The sequence below is a fragment of the Etheostoma cragini genome, chromosome 17 (assembly GCF_013103735.1).
Source record: "Etheostoma cragini isolate CJK2018 chromosome 17, CSU_Ecrag_1.0, whole genome shotgun sequence".
Classification (NCBI taxonomy): Eukaryota; Metazoa; Chordata; class Actinopteri; order Perciformes; family Percidae; genus Etheostoma; species Etheostoma cragini.
The window spans coordinates 22,557,899-22,575,854 of NC_048423.1; the positions used below are offsets into that span (position 1 = coordinate 22,557,899).

General features: G+C 40.5%; 1 protein-coding gene across 1 annotated transcript in view; it reads right to left on the minus strand.

The window, feature by feature from the left end:
- Positions 1-17,956, minus strand: part of LOC117960443 (adhesion G protein-coupled receptor A3) — a 185,161-nt gene that overhangs the window by 150,758 nt on the left and 16,447 nt on the right. Inside the window, exons 2-3 of the mRNA XM_034898347.1 lie at positions 13,884-13,955; positions 418-489 (exon numbers count right to left, since the gene is read on the minus strand). Coding sequence (XP_034754238.1) covers positions 418-489; positions 13,884-13,955 — 144 coding nt within the window. The remainder of the gene's footprint in view (positions 1-417; positions 490-13,883; positions 13,956-17,956) is intronic.

The window sequence follows — 17,956 nt, forward strand, 5'->3', positions numbered from 1 at the left end:
TGGGGGACCGTAGGCAGGCTGGGGGAACCCATTTTAGTGTTTAAAAACACTCATAAAGTAACATTTTCATGCCATGGGACCTTTAAAACTAACCGGCAGAAGATCAGTGTTTCCCTACAATCTCAGAGGAGAAAGTGAGTGACACATGCTCTCCATTGGTCACACCAGAAAGCACCCACAAGTGAATGTGTCTATATTAAGGACGGCAAGGTGTAAGAAAGGCCATTGTGACTTTACTTAGTACCATTGCCTGGACAAAGACAAGGCTAACACAGTAATTCAGCACCTTTGCTTTAGTTAAACATGTTAGTTCTCTCTTTACTTTTAACTGTAGACACTCCTTTGTTGTCTCTAAAGCCAGAGGACTTCCACCCGTGTCCCCTGGAGAAGGCTATTACAAGGATTCATCATACTTACAGTCTCCTCAGAGCCAGCAGACCACGGAAGGCCCCGTGCTCCACTGTGCTTATCAAATTATTCTTCAGGTCCCTGGAGAAGAGAGACAGAAAGAGTCAGAAACAACAATTAAGTCAGTGGTTCCTATCTCTCTACATATCTGTCTGACATCAAGTCAGATCCCCTTCCAATGGGAGGCATGAAAACCTTAAGGTCAGTTGTGTTAGGAACTGGAGGGTTGCTGGTTCAAGTCCCCATATGGACCAAAGTATGGAGGTGGACTGATAGCTGGAGAGATGCCAATCCACCTCCTGGGAACTGCCAAGGTGCTCTTAAGCAATCAGAGCGCCTGATCAGAAGTCGCAGTCTACTCACTCTGACTTCTCTCCATTAGTGCGTGTCACCTGGGGTGTCTCAGGTCACCTGAGCATGTGTGTGTAATTCAAGCCTTTGTGTAGTGTGTAATAACAATAGAGTGTTAATTGTAATTTTTGTAACATTACAGAAATGAAGTTTAGCACCTCTGATCATATATCATTCTAATTAGGAAATACTAGAGCCATTCATCAGTGACTTAACTTTCACCTGTAAGTGGAAAGACCGTTTCCTGCAGACCCCGAGCCCATCCAGCCAAGACAAAAACACATTTCAGCCAGGCGCTCCTTGTTCACCCCCACCGCTCACCCAAATACCTCTGACGCTACTAAAAATGGATCTCCGAAAAATCTCCTCTCTGGTTTTCTCTGCGGGCCAAAGAAAACTTCCTGAAATTGTGTCCCTGGTTTCCTTTAACTTTGTACTGTATGTCCAGTGTGATGAGAATAAGAAGAAGGGTAGTGCCTTTCTCCAGATGAACTCAGCCAAAAACCTCTTTGTTTTTTTAATATAACGGTCACACAGGCCAGACCAGGGCCAGCCAAAAAAAAACAAAACAAGACCGACCAATCAAAGCCACAGCACTTGTCCTGAAGTGGAATTAAAGGTTATGCTAGAAATCTCTTTATTTGACACGTGAGACAGTTTGGTAAAGCAAAATGCTCCAATTAACCATATCAAAGCAGAAGCTAAATAGCTCACCTTACCATTTTTGGTGCAGAAAGTTTTATAAGACCCATAAAATAATACAGATTTTCTCTAGAGATCGGATCATGGATGTGTACATCACTACTACTAGATGTACTGATTGTGTTACAGTAAGTGGTGTAAAGCATTAGTTACATTTACAGAAGACAAGCCATCATTAGCGGGAGAAAAATGACTTCCATCCGGGGTAAATGATCTGTAGCTTGTGTTAAATTGTTTGGCCTATGGTTGAAACACACTTTGTCTACACCATTAAGACTCCCCAACAGCCCTCCAACCAGGTTGTGGGTAGACCAAAGGTCTTCTCGTGTGCAGAAGTACGTAACTTGCATGCACCTCGCATCCCGTTTTCATTTTTGGCTGAACCGGAGGAGGGCCAGCCCCATAAACGCAGAAGTCTGTTGCTCCGTCGCTGGGTCTTCTGCTGAGTGAGTGATGTAGGTACACCATCGGTTGGAGTGATTGATGATGTCCGTCGAGTTGGAGCTTCCCCATGGTAATGTTCTTTACTGTGTCTGATCAATCAGCTAATTTCCCCCCCCCCCCTCAATACACAGTTGATGTCTCTGCCACTGCCGTTATAACGCACAAAGTGTGTATGTTGAGTTCAAACTCAGATAAGATAAACTACACATTATAAAGAAATGTGTACTCAACAGTGAAGTTTTGAGAGTTGGGACTAAATGTACAGTTTAGTTCTGTGCAATCAAAAAAAACTCATTATTACATTGCATTTAATGAATTACATAAAAGTAGTCCTCAATTATTTCAAATGTATCTTAACCATGTCATTTTATATACTAGTTCAGTACAAAACACGTATTACTGGGACTAATACAGATGGACATTTAATATCCATGAATCCACATTAGTCTACACCTAGTGTCAAATGCATTTTTCTTAATCTGGTTTACAAATAAATCTGTGGGCTTGGTTTGACCTCGACACCTGAATACACCAGCTTTCTTTTTCTATAATTAGAATTACATTCGCACAGCAAGGTGTAGCACGCCTTCGGAAGAGCACTGAAGTTGCCTTCCTGACAGACTCAACTCCTGGTCCGGTCAGTTCGGCCAAGGGCTGGCTCTAATCTCCGCTCTCATCCAAACTTGTCTTTGATCATGTATAATATGCTACCAAAGAGCATGCGGAGGGTTGAGGTCTGGCGGTCATGAGTCGTGCCTGCAGCACCTCCTTTTATCTTCAAACCGTCTAGCAGCTCACTGCTCTGCCATCCCTGAATTTGATGAATGTTCAGAACCTTCAACCTTACTGTGTCTGCCTAATTCAGGGGTCAGAAGTCGCTACTTATGGTGTCTACATACAGGAAATGTGCTACTGTACAAAGAATATCAGGGCATAATTCTATAATGGGCATAAAACCGTAGACAGAGACAATCATATGGGACAACTTCATAAGAACTCCAATGGCCTAAGGGGTCCCAGACTCTCAACCTAAACAAATTGAAATTGAAATAAGGATGCCTCCTGGGTGCAGCCCTAGGGAGGTGTTCCAGGCACGTCCAGCTGGGAGGAGGCCTCAGGGAAGACCCAGGACTAGGTGGAGGGATTAGATCTCCAACCTGGCCTTGGAACGCCTCGGGATCCCCCAGTCGGAGGTGGTGAATGCGGCTCGGGAAAGGGAAATTTGGGCTCCCCTGCTGGAGCTAGTGCCCCTGCGACCCGACACAGGATATGCAGCAAAAATCCATGGATAGATGGAGGAAATATTAAAAGCTGAAAATTTCCAATTAAAGATTTAAATGGCAGTGTTGAGTCTTTGGATGAGGTTCCATGGGATACTTGATTCTCAACTATTAAAGAATCCGCAACTATTTTGATTTCCGATTAATTGGTTTGAAAATTATCTCATTACAGCATCCTACATGCAAATATTTGCTCGTTTCTTGACTCCTCTTTGACAGTAAACTGAATATCTTTGAGGTGTGGACAAAACAAGACGTCTTCTTGGGCTTTTGGAAGCGCTGATTTTTCACTTTTTTATAGACCAAACAACCAATGAATTAATCAAGGACATAATCACCTATATTCGAAAATTTAAATAATCGTTAGTTGCTGCCGCTCATGCATGTGCATCTGAATCCCTGCTGCAATCTTCTTAAATATAATGAATTCCTGACTTTGTGTATGAGGTCATTTATAAAGCCACATATAACAAACGATGGCGTCGCGGGCCAACAGAACAACCTTTTACAGCCAATCAAACCTGAGCCAACAATTGTCTGCAAATAAATGTTATAAATTTTGGTTGTGTGTTCCAGACGGGTGGGGTCTGCCACATAATATAAACACATAAAATCAAAGAGAATGGATGCCAAAAAGTTTCAACAATCAGAGGAAACTATTTGACATTCCATTCAGCATCCTTTTCTGTGATTAACTGTCTGGCATGATCTGTAACGTCCTCACGTAATGAAAGCGCCACGCGTCTGGTACTCCAAACAGTACAATACAAACTGTGAGAATTATTTGCGGTGCATACATCATGTTGTGAAGTTTGTATTGGAATCAAGCTCTCAAGTGCTGTTGTTAGTGGACGCTGGACAGAATTTCATTGTCTCTTACTCTACTAGAAAAGAATGCCATATTTCTGATATAGACATTTTTAAAATGGGGTTAAATTGACCCGTTTTCCTATATCAATGTTCTTTTTAACTACCAAAAATAACATGATTGATTCCACACATCACTCTTTAGAGTACAAATCTCTACTTTCATTTATTTTGGGGTGTTAATCAATTTTATAGCATTCGAAAAACAAATTGAAGTGGTTTTGAAATAGTATTGAGTAAAAGTTGACATATTCCAGTCTGGGATTATCCATCAACATCCATTCCTTTAATTTTAGTCGAAATAATTCCTATTTTCTGCTTTTCTAACTCAAACATTATGTATGACCCTATAAATCAGGTTTATTGACCAGAAATTACAAAAATAACTGTAAAACTAAAGTTCATAAGTTAGCGTTACGTAAAAAGTTATTAACACTAAAAAAAGGGGAAAAAGGTGGGAAAAAGTTAAAAACGTTGATAAAAAGCGTTGATTTTCAATTTTGAAGGAAAGACAACATGAGGTGTCACGTGCCCTGTTGTGTTGTGTGTATTCTCTGCAGGTGTGTGTGATTCTCTGCAGGTGTGTGCTGGTGATGACAGGCCAACAGCTGAGGCTGATCAGCTGATCAGTGCTTGGCAGCTTAATAGAGGGCAGCATGGCTGTGTGCAGAAGAGGCTTCTGTGGAAGCATGCTCCGAGACCTGCTCCAGGACCTGCTCCGAGACCAGACTTGGGATACCTGTGCCTATGTTTGTTGTGCGGGCACCTTATTTACAGTTTATTTTTTGTCCTGAGTTTATTATTTTAAACTGTTTGCACCCATAGACTACTTTGGGTCGTAACAGTTTTGGGGGCTCGTCCGGGAGCTGAACCCAAGACCCTTGTAACACGAGGGTTAACAAAGTAAAGCAGTGCTAGTCAGAAATAGTTTATGTAACATACATATAGAACAGGGGGAATAAAATCAAAGTGCTGGGTTCGAAAAGCCCGACTTAAACCCAGACGTTCTCTCTTCAGTTAGTTTCAACAAAAACCCGGGCCAACATTTGAGAATTTACGGTACACACACATACAAAGAAATGATAACTACCTTTGAGGGGGGGACTTCTCCCACATATCCACTGTAGATACAGCTGGAGCTGTTCAAATGAGATAAATGTTTACACAATAGCCATTTCCTACTGCCCCCGGCCCTGCATGTTTGAAGAACAGCAGCAGCCCTCAGTATGGACTCTGACGTTTGCGGTTAATGTTTGAAAGGCTACTGAAGTGCTTCCCAATTAATTTAAACTGCACTGTATATCTTAGCCTGCTCCATTTCTCCCCAGCCATGCAACGTCAACGATATCAGCCTGTTCGCTATATGTGACACTAATGGGCCGATTCCTCTAGAAATTGGATGATTACTACATAACACAGTCACACTGATATGGAGTCTTACACACACACACATGCACTCGAGAGTAAAAACACGGACCAGACCACACACGTGCTGCAGGGACAGACAGAGCAAGGCTTTCTCTTTGATAGCAAACGGTATTAAATCATGCAGGGTATTGTTAAATAGATCTAAATGTTGATGTAATTATCACTATGAGATTCACAAAAGGTCAAGTTCTACATAACGTGCATGAGCTTGCTGCGGCCACTTGGGCACTCATCCAAATGGAAAGTGACGCTGCGTGATGCGTCCCACTTTGTGCGCACTTAATGAAATCAGATGATGACACACAGCAAATTCATTAGTATTTTCTTGCATCATATTTCTCAGTGGCATGTTGGTGTCTACAGCAGGATGTGTGTGATTAAAGGCACCTTGTTTCCAGTAAACAAGAAGACTCTCACATGTAGAGGGCTAATTATCAGGCCACACACACATGCACACTCAAGCAAACCATCCAGTTTTTATCATATTTTAGACTAGAAAATTGAGATAACTAACAGAATTCAGCAACTATTTTGGTAATTGAATACTTGTTTTATACAGGAGAAATGCCAAATATTTGCTGGTTGATATTTGTGGTTTAAAAGGAAATGTCTCGGCAATTATTGGATGGATTACCATGACATTTGGTGCAAACATGCGTGTCATCCCCAGGAAGAAGAGTAATAACTTTGGTGATTCCTTTACTTTTCATATAGCACCATCGTCAGGTCAAAGTCTGAATGTTAATGAGCAAATACGGCAAACTTAATAATGTTCCTATCAGCCAGCCACTGCTGTACTTAGTGTTTGGTGCTAATTAGCAAATGTTAGCATGCTAAACGGCTAAACTAAGATGGGGAACATTATGACTGCTAAATATCAGATCGTGAGTGAGCAACATGTCGGCATGCCAATGTTAGCATTAAGCCGCAAGTAGCCTACAGACGCTTTTTTTCCCGATGTTTGTCACTTATTTTGATGTTTTCAACACTACGTAACACTAACGTATTAACTTTAGTTTGTAAGTTATTTTTGGAATTTATGTATTTATTTACGTGTGTATTTATATATTTATGAGGAAATGATACCTAGTGTTTGAGTTAGAAAACCAGAATTATTTGAACTAAAATTAAAGGAATGTACTGTATGTTGATGGATAATCACAGATTGGAATATGTCAACTTTTACTCAATACTATTTCAAAACCACTTAATTTGGTTTTTTTTAAATGCTATAAAATGGAATAAAATACCCCAAAATTAATGAAAGTAGAGATTTGTACTTGCAAAAGAGCATTGTGTGGAATCAACAATGTTATTTTGGGGAATTAAAAAGAACATTGATATGGGAAAATGGGTAAATTTGACCCGAGGACAACATCCAAGGACTTTTTCTTAACATGGATTAAGAAAAAGGACGTGATCACACTGAGAACATGGCATGACTCCTGATTGACAAATTCCTGCAAAACTAATAACGTTCCCATCAGCCACATTTTCCTGTGTGGGTATTTCATGTTTTGCTGTATTGTTGTGTATCTTGTTCTAATGTCTGTCTGCTGGTTGTCCAAACAATTGCCCCTCGGGGACATTAAAGTTAGCTTGAACCTTGTACTTTGTGTTTGGTGCTAAATAGCCAATCTTAGCATAAGATGGGGAACATTATGACTGCTAAACATAAGCATGTGAGCGAGCAGCTGAATGATGTGAGTGAGCAACTGAATGATTCACAAAAATTGACAACATTCACAGATTCCTTGAATGAAAACAATTAGTTCTCGAAGCCTGAGGGGAGACTGAGATAGAGTCAGATAGCATGGCTTCTTGTCCTCACTGTATAAACTCTAAGTGGCTGGGTCATTAACAAGACTAAGTGTAACACATATTGGCACCAACCTTGATGCTAATGTGGAATCTGTTTATTAAAACCATGTTACATATTCAAGATTGCCTTTGCAGATGCTGTGAGGGAAGGCCTGGCCACACACTCTGAATTACAGCAAACACTCATCAAGACAAATTACCACCTACTGGATTGTAAATGAATTCATGCTGAAAGCTTACTGAGGAAGGGAAAACAAGGTGGACACTCAGACAGTTCAGTCCAAATAAACAGTCTGAATGTGTACACATTGTTTGTTTGCATTATGGTATTATAACATTAAGTAAGGCCTAAAGGCCTAATATTGCCTTCAATTTATAACTGAAATATTGCATTGTGGGGACAGCTCTAGCCAGGTTAGCCATTTTAAGCAATACCAGTTGATTAAGCGTTTTTTTGTGCATGCAAACAGCGTGATGTGTCTACAGATAGAAGACAAACACTACTGTGTTTCCGACTATTTAGAGACAAAAATGAGAAGAGCTACACTGCAAGAAAAGAGGTGTCTAAAACAAGATAAAAACTAAATCTGATGGAAAAGGTACTGAAAAAAATGATCTGTCCATGCAGCAAGATTAATGTCACTTGACAAGCTTGCCTGATTTAAGATTATAGTGTAAAGTTGAACACTTAAATTTGAAATTCACTCTTAAAACAAGATAAATTATCTAACACTTCTAAATCTCAGTTTCTATTTTTAATTTGCAAAGAAATATTTTGCAGTGTACGTTACAGCTTTGACTGTTGATGCACGAGGCGTCCATGTTGGATTTTGAACTCAGGGTTGGGGTACTGCGAGGTTTTTTGCAGTACCCCAAGTTCTGAGTATTCGGTTGACAGCGTCGGAGGTCAGGGGGTGTGTTCCCAACTTTGACCTCGGAAAAGCCAATATCCCAGTACAAATGGAACGCACATTATTAAACTTCCTTGGCAAGACGTCCAGCACAATCAAACAGTCAACAGAGATCGTTGTAAATCTCGTAATATTTTGCATACGTTTTTTTAACACTGTATAATGTATATATGTATAAGGTTTTTAAAGAAAAAAAAGACTCCAACCTAGTTAGCGTGATAATTAACATTTATCAAACCCCGCTGGAGTGCAATTTATTCCTAGTGGGTGGGTGAGTAGTGCTTATGAGATATTTGGAGATTGTAGAGATTACAAAAAGGAGTGAAACAAGCTAGTAACTTTTGGAAGGACACCTTCCTTTCTGCCATTAAAATATGAAAACAGTCCCATGAAACCAACTTCTGTTGCAATTTTCCCAACAGATGGAGAGAAAGCTCGGAGAAACCCTCAACTGTGAAGAAGACACTGTCTTGGTTAACAGCTCGGCAACTGTGTCCTATTTTGGAACATTTCTTTTAATCAGTGTGAGATATTTCTATCAGAACAAAGCAAAAGTTCAAGGAGAGTGTGAAGCAAATTCTTCCAAGAGAAGCTTTTGATGCGTGGCCTCTTGCTCTCTTGCTATCTTTTTAAATAGCGTAACAAAACAAGAAATAACTCCCAAGATGGAAATAAATATTGTAAATCTTTCAATGAAATTGTGCGGTTTCCAGCATCCAGCTGCTATTTTTGTAATTGCAGAGAGAAGTGAGACACAGGGGAGAGGTAAGAGGAAGAAGAAGACTCTGTCCTCTCTGTCTCTCCAAACTTGGTCAGTAAATCGGTTAAACCCATGGTGCTCACATGTTCTCCGTCATCTGTGACCCAGCAACGGTCTCTTGTAAAATAATAAAACCATTCATATTACAAGATGCTTTGATCCATTTAAGGCTTCATCTTACTTGTTGTCCTCTCAGGTAAACAGATACAAAAAACCGCCAGTCTTTTAAAAGCTTGGTGAATTATCTGGAGCTCTAACGTCAGACCTACATTGGAGCCAGAACAACTTTTTTTCTAAAAAAAACTTAATTTTTGTTCAAATAACTGAAAAGGTAGCTGTTATTTATCTATGAATGTGTTCTGGATTTTAATCCAGTGTTAATTTCAGTGTCCTTAATACAAACTTGAATGAACATGTCAATATCAGTAAATGATGAACCATAATTTGGATATAAGAGCAGAAAGAAAACCATCTCTTTACATTTAATTTATTTTTTATTTTTTTTATTTTAAGGAAGCTTAATTGGCTACAGTTTGTCATGTGTGGGTCCAAACCGGCCGATGACTGCCCCTCAAGACCCTGGGTCTGTTCGAGGTCTCTGCCTAAAAAGGAAGATTTTCCTCTTCGCTGTTGCACCAAATGCTTGCTCATAGGAAATTATTGGGTTTTTGTAAATTCTCGAATGTGGTCTAGACCTACTCTATCTTTAAAGGGTCTTGAGATAACTGTTAGGATTTGATACTGTAATTGAAATTAATTGACAACAAATACATTTTTACACTGACATCATGGCATGACATAATATGTATGTCATGTATGTATATGTACTGTAATGTATTTATTATCAGATTTAATGAGGCCACCTCTAGCTCACCCAGTAAGAGAGTTCGCCCCATGTTGGCTGATTCCTGCAGCGTCCTAGGTTTGAATCAGACCCCCCCCCCCTTTAATGTCTATCCACTGTCACTATCATAAAAGAAAAGCCATAGATCATGGATTGGGTGGGTGATCTCTTGCTTTAATCAAGTGGTTCATCAATTGATTCAGACGGGTCAATAAAACTCTCATTTGTCTGCTGTCCCTTAACATCTGACCTTTGACCTCTGCTGAAGATAACCTCTGGGTCAGTTTTCCCACCGGCACTTTTTGCGTTTTGGTTTAAAAAACAAGCTCTTGCTACGTTTACACCTGTTTCCCCCTCTCATTCCCCCTGCTCTTGCGTTTCCCCCTCTCATTCCCCCTGCTCTGGCATTTCCCCCTCTTTTTCCCCCTTCTCATTCCCCCTGCTCTGGCATTTCCCCCTCTCATTCTCCATGCTCTGGCGTTTCTCCCTATCAGTTCCCCTGCTTTGGCGTTTCCCCCTCTCATTCCCCCTGCTCTGGCATTTCCCCTTCTCATTCAGAGCCCTTAAACCGGAGACAGTTGAAAACACATCTGACCCGTGTTGGTTTGGAATCTCCGGGGTTGTAGTTCAGTATCAACGTCCGCAAACTAAAACCTTTAGCAACACCGACACTGACGCCAATGTTTTGCCACCTGATTTGGGTCATGACATCTTGTTCCCTGAGACTAAGCTACTAACGTAACCATGGCAACTACCAGCAACAGGCGGAGTATACATGCTTTCTCTTGTTTACCCCTAGCTAAAACATTGAACAGAGATCCCTTTTGGCTCAAAACGCCGCTGAAAACCAAAACTTATCAATGTAGCCTTAGTTCCACTCCGCCACTGCATTCTTATGCTCAACAAGCCAGAAGATGCATGCTTCAGCGGCTAACCATGCCCTCATCAATCACCTCCCAAGGGGACGCATTCATGAGGAAGACTGAATAAACGTCACCTCCACGATGGGAACAACAGGAGCTGCGAAACCTTTTAAAGGACGCCGCCTCCTCACACATCTGACATCTACTTTTCAGAATGAGCAATTGCAGACGGCAATCTGAATTCTGATACTGTCCCCGCCCTGAGCCGGGGTCCACTCAGTCTCTTTAGCTTGCCTCTAAATTCCTCGGGCTGGATAAATAACATTTGGTCAAATAGACAAAAAAAACTGCCACAAAAATAACAATAACCACTACTGTAAGACATAAAATATGCTTGTAGCCTATGGGAGTTATAGGAGCTGTAGGTATGTTGTCATATATAACCATTATATAATTGGACAATCTGAAAACTTTCTACCGTTCTAAATTATAGGTTTTATTATGTTGTTTGAAACTAGATATGGATTATGTAACACTAAAATAACTGTCTGTTACATTTGACTATTTTTATTCAGGTGTGGAAAGTGGATAATTTAAGAAGGAACAGACTGTAACACTTCTTCGTCATTACCTACGCCACTTTTGTTAATATTTCATTGGCCTATGGCGTGGCCATGAAATGTGGTTCCAGTCCAACATATCTATAGAAACATTATCTTCCTTTAGATGTGGAGACGGAAAAATATGCCAGCATCGTCCGTTTCTCACAGATCTGTCACAAACAGGGAGCTTTTGGGGTGGGAACACATGATGAAGTGGCAAAAGCTACATTCAGTGTTCTCATCAGAGAACAGTGTTGGGCTTTGTTCCTGCTTTGCTCCCATGGGACCCAGTTTGGCTGATGGTAATGGGCTGGTGTCCATATGAGGGATCCTGGCCATCATCCAACATACAGGGACCCTCCATTAAGAGGACACTTTCTGGGCTTTAGAGACAAATCACATTAAAAGATTTTCCCCTAGGGGGATCTACAAAGTTGCTGATAGACTAGATCTTTAGCAATGTTAATTCCTCCATTGTATTAACATTGAGGCAGATACATGTCTCAAAGACAAAACAAATGAAACTAAAAGGATCTGCATAACTTCAGTAAATACCAGCAGAAATGAACAAGAAATTATCTTTTTGAAATTTGGGCAAACTAACCCTTTAAACAGTGGTTACTAACCAGTGGAAAGATTCTGGAGCAGCTCAACTAATACTATTAGTAGTTTTTTTTCAAATAACTTGAATTACTGTAAATAGGGTTGGGTTCAAATAATTGACACTCCAATTAAAATTAATCTTTGCTTGGGTGATGTGATATTGATTATTAAAGTCCCGAAATTGATCTTTTAATACAGAAAAAGAGGAGCAAATGTTGGGAGTGTCAGTTCTTAATGTAGCATTAAAAATGAATGTTTGTGGGTTGCTTGTTCCATATAACTTTTACCGCATAGGTTTTCTGAGAATCTCTTTTATATCCAAGCAAAATGGGTATTGTAACTGAAAATTCCCCAAACCTAAATGATATCATAATGGATATACTGATATCAAAGCGGAAATGTAATCAAATCGGAACTCTGTGAATGTCAATCAAATTAATTTGGGAGATAATTGGTGATACCCAGGAAAGTTATGGATAAACGGTTGAAAATGTATGTTTAACTACAAGTAGTAGTACTGTAGTACAATTTCATGCCCGACCGACCTAAAATTGACAGTTATATGAAAAAATAACAATATCCACCTTTTGTGTAATGAATCTGTTTGCATTTGAAAGACATTCGGAATATATGAAAGGGTAAGTGAGTTCTTCGGACTGGCCTGAAGGGGTACCTGAGACCCAAAAGGTTGGGAACCAATGCTTTTATGAAGACAACCTAATTTTATTTCCAGTAAAACTTGCTCTGGGTTCACCATGTTTCCATTTCGGCCTCAAAAGGTCCACATCTGCAGCACAAGTGGTGCAAACCCAAACACCCACACACACACACACACACAGGTAATTAAGCTTGTCAATCAGCTGCCGATCCACCACAACCTTCAGATCCAGTCAGTCAGTCAGCCAGCCGGGCAGGCAGGCAGTCGTCTGGGCAAGACCAAGGAACAGCTGGCCGCCACTTTCAACTCACTGGCTACCTGGCTTGGCATCAACTGCTAGAGACAGACACATCGCTGCCAAATGCTGCATGTGGCGGAACGGATGGACAGGCTGTACCCACAGAGCGAGGTGAAGGAAGGGATAGGGCACGCAAAGTGCTGCTCCAAAAAGGTCAGCCTCCACAAACCTTTGGCTGAGTCCTTAAAAGCCTTGCAATCATCTCGCCATCACTCCAGTGCTGTTTAATGGCACTAATAAGGCCCAGGGAGACAGGTGACATCATTCGGTACAGGTTGACCGGCGACATAGCCACCCAAAAAGGAGTGGAAGAAGGGCGGAATTACTTCAAAGACATTACTATCTGAATTTAAATGTCAGGTAGTCAGGAAGACGTGGGTCAAGTGACTTTTATATTCAAAGCAGTGGCTGAGGTAGCCTGTATATGTATGTGTGTGTATGTGTGTGTGAGCTTACAGTTATAAGTGTGCTCTATGTGAACAAGAGTGTGCATGCATACATCTAAGGATAATTTACTGAAAGGGAGAGCGTTATTAAGCCGTCCTCACTGTGTGATTTCTGCCCCTCTGTGATTTCCTCATCATCAGCCAATGTCAGTGTCGCCATCAGGTAGAAAAGCAGTGATCACTGGGCTGGACCGAGCTAAAGGCAATCAATAGTTGACTTCAGGGGGCAGGCGGGAAAAGACAGCCATTATAGAGCTCATCATCAGGCTGCAAGCAAACAGGCTTCCGGGAAATTGCATACGACGTGGGACACAAACCAATGGACCTGACATGGACCTGACGCAGTCAGTTGATGTGTCAAAGTACACTGCATTAAACCTTTAAAATTATAATCTATATATTTTCCATTTTAAGACATTTACTGCAGCGTTTGAGGTTAAGCATTAGGGCTGATGGATGAAAACCATTGGCAAGGACCTCTTAGTTCCCCACCTTGTCCCCCTTTCCCATGCTACAGAGCGATCCCGCTCCTGTGATGACAGCTATTAGGACTCTGGGGAGGACAAAACAGTAAAGACAGCTTGATGAAGTACTCACAGTTTTTCTAGGGCAGCCAAGCCATAGAAGGAGCCATTCCTTAGCAGGGAGATCTTGTTGTTACTCAGGTTTCTGTTTCAGGACACAAGATAGTAGGGAGAGAAGGTGAGGTGGGCATACAGAACGAGTGAAGGGAGGAACATTCGGAAATGTTACAAAAATAAAGCTGCAAGAAAAAAAAACATGTATTATCCTCTGACTGTCAATATGTATGTGGCAAAGATTGCAGTTGGGAATTACCCAACCTGGCCACGTCTCTGTCTTGTTTACTGGTGTTTGTGGTTAAGATGGGTAATGATCCAATAACCCCCCCTCTCCCTCCCCATCCTCAACTCCTCCATGTCACAATATTGGCCTAACAGAAAAGCTTGAAGGAACGCCGGTTCAGCACAATTCAGTCATCCGTTGCTGACATTACAACAGAAAACAAATCAATGAAACGCACCACAGGGATCTTTAGGTGAGGAATAAATATTCAGAGGCGATGCAGAGCCGCCATTAAGGTTATTTCAGTGATAGACTTTTTTTTGATGAATCATGTCTGTGTCTGTAAAGACTATATGTTCTTCAAGTGATGCATTTGTCTGGCAAGAAAAGTCATGCTTGTACAGGCAGTCTTGCTGAATGTGTTACAGACACACACACACACACATACACACATACAATACTGTCCCATTATTCAATACACTGGGCCTTGGGACTCAAGCTTTGCCTCATACACACCAGAGTCAGAATACAGTCACAAATGCTCCTACACCGATATTTTTATTCTTGTGAGGTCTAAGTGTTACAAATACTGTACAGTATTTATTCCCTAACCGCTCCTACCATAATCCTCCGTACTCTATGGTTAACTCTAACCTTTAACTTAACCCACTAAACCTATGTCGCGTAGGAATGAGAACACAATGTTAACTTAACAGGAAGTGTAACAACACGTACATCTAGTCCCACAGTGGCTTGTTAGACCACATAAGACCAGTGTTACCTGCTGCTCAAGTGCAAGAGACATTTCAGACACAAGACCAACAGCTAATGACGTCCAAACACAGAGATACAACAGGGCATTGCACGTAGTCAAGTACACTAGCATTAAGAAATGGTTTTGTGTGGGTAGTTTTTGTGAAAATCCTTTCAAAAAATTCAAAATACCTCACATAAGGACATAATAAACAAGATAAAATGAAACACAATACAAACAAGGACTGCAGTTTCAGCATAGTCATCCATTACCACAAGTTTTAAGGCCCTGGAATATATTTTTTAAATTTGTAATGGAGTCCTCTTTGAACACAATATATACAATAACCGTTTCACTTCAGAGATGTCTGTCTGCGGGGTTAGAAATAGGTGATGTCACGCATTCCTCTGCACCAATCAGTGTTGAAATGTGATGACAGTTGTGGGGCTGCTTCACTGTCAATCACATCTAAACATATTACACCAAGACAGCCGTGATGAAGCAGATTACATGGGTTTGGTGCTTTCAAAGTCTTATTAGGGTTTTGCAACCTTGAACTACACTTGGAACTTGGTTTTTATACCAAAAAGCAATACAATCCACTGTAGGTGACCCAGCATCAAACAGTGCACTGACAAAGTTAGCAACTAGGTAGCAAAACATTGAAGAATTTAACAAGTTCAGAGATGGTGGAGACTAAAACCGAGCTAAAAGTTTGGCAGAATATTGGATTGGAGTTGCCTCATGTGACCTCGCACGCCCCCACATCCCTTGAATGCAGCTAGTAGCTTAAGCAGGACACGGAGGATTAAAAAAACATGATGGATTCTTTGGAAGAGGTAATTATCTTCACTTGAGTTTCTGTGCTTGAAAGTCACCGGACACCACCATCTTCTGTACATAACCATACTGAGAAATACAGAGACAGTAGTGTGGAGCTCATAGTCTTAATTAGCTTTGGAGCAACTCATTTGGCAATGATCTAAATGTAACGGATGTTCATTAATATCAAAAAGTTACTCACTGAAGCTTTAATGCAGGTCTAACTCTGAATGCTGTTCACTATATGGGCTTTAATGAAATTACTGCCAGCTTGGATCAAAATAGCTTTCTTTCTTTCTCCTTTCTTTTTTTCTTTTTTCTTTCTTACTTTGTTTCTTTTTAATTTTCACGACAGTAGTAGTAGTAGTAGTAGTAGCAGCAGTAACACGGTTTGACACTCTGAGGCTCCTCATTTCCAAGAAAGGAACCCATTTCATTAAAAATAATACTAATGATGTGACAATAAGTGACATAAAAAATCAAGGACAAACAATGAGGCATTTAACATATTTAAAGCTGCCTGTCACAAATATTGGTATCACACACACATACACACACACACACACACAGATTTTCTGTGCACAAGAGGCGTGACCAACGGGGGTAGTTCAAATGACTCTGTACGCAATTAGATAGTCCTTCAACCAATCAGACATTGTGTTAAACCCACCAATAGTGCGCCAGGTAGACATGCCAGTTTGATTGGTTCCTGCAAAATTATAAACTGAAGCAGGAAAAATGGGCGTTTACAGACAGAGCTGCAGGGCAAAATCAAATTGCAGAGTGGGCGGGATTTACCCATTCTATACTGCGCTTATTCTACAGCCCAGATTCACATCATTTTAAATATGGAGTTTGTAGATTTCATATCTGCTGAAATATTGATTGCTCCAGTGAACTCTTAAATCATCTGCAGGGGCAGCTTTGTGTCTGTGGCGCTGTGGATTTATGCATGCCCAGTGTGATCTGCTGCTAAGAGCCCTTCTTTGCATGTGTGATGTTGCGTATCTCCTGTCAGCATATGATCACACACACACACATACACACAGTTACACACACACAAGGTCAGATCCCTCCCCCTTCTTCCTTTAACAATGTTCTGGGAGTGATTGATCAGGTTTAGAGAGAGAGGAGTAATTGGGATGTGTCACTGGCGTCCTCTGTAACGATACGCCACTCGTTATGGCTGCGAGGAACTTATACTCAATTTTAACAACAGGATTAAGGCGCGGGGTCCCACAATGCATTGTGCTGAACAGGCAAATTGCTAGGGGAGCAGAACGGAAGTGTGTGCGCTGAAAATGTGATAGTGAAGACTGCACAAACAGACAGTCCAACTAGTCATAGACTCACAAAAAGAACTCAACATTTATTTAATTTGGTCACATAAATGTATATTTTATTGTTTTTCTGGCGAAGAAAAAAATATACTTTCATTTTTGCCAGTATTTTTGTTTCTTGCTTTAACAAGCTTGCATATGCATATTCTTTGGGGAAAGTATGTTTTATAACAGTTATGTGTGATAACAGTTATTGAAACAGGACTGAAAATAAGAAATCTCTTCTCAGCAAAAGCACGGACATAAACTTGTGTCAGCAAATTCATGTCAACATCCAAGATTGTATTTACATTTGGGTCTGCACCAAAAGCCAACATCTTAGAATAGCACGTCTCAATCACTTCAGAATAAAACTTCAGAACTAGTGGACAAATTAGTCACAATGAAGAAAATAGTGCAGGAAAACTTCAGCAGAGCCTAGACAATGTACTGTACAGTACATAAAATACATTTATGATAGTATTAGATTAAATAGTTGACTAATTAAAAAACTGGGGTCGTCTGGCAAATTTCCTGCATTTCTACATACGTTAAGGGACTATGGTGATACAAAATCCAGGATATAATTAACTTGATCATCATAATAAATTCTTTCAGAAGGAATAGTACCACTTGGCCTGTCCAGTCAAGTTTGATCAAAATATGTTTTGTTAGAAAAAATATTCAAATGTACGGTACATCGGTCAAAGGTTTGGGGTCACTTACAAATGTCCATTACACTCGATTATAGACACAATACCAGCTGAAATCAGTTGCATTGTTTTTTGTTTTTAACCGGGGCAGAAGATCGAGGAGTTTTCCGACTACATTATGTGTCTACATAATTTCGAAATGGTTCTCCAATGTTTTTCTAGTTCGGTCAGATCAGATTAGTGAACAGAATGAGCCTTTGGAACATTGGATGAATGGTTGCTGATAATGGGCAATGTAGATATTGATATTGATTAAAG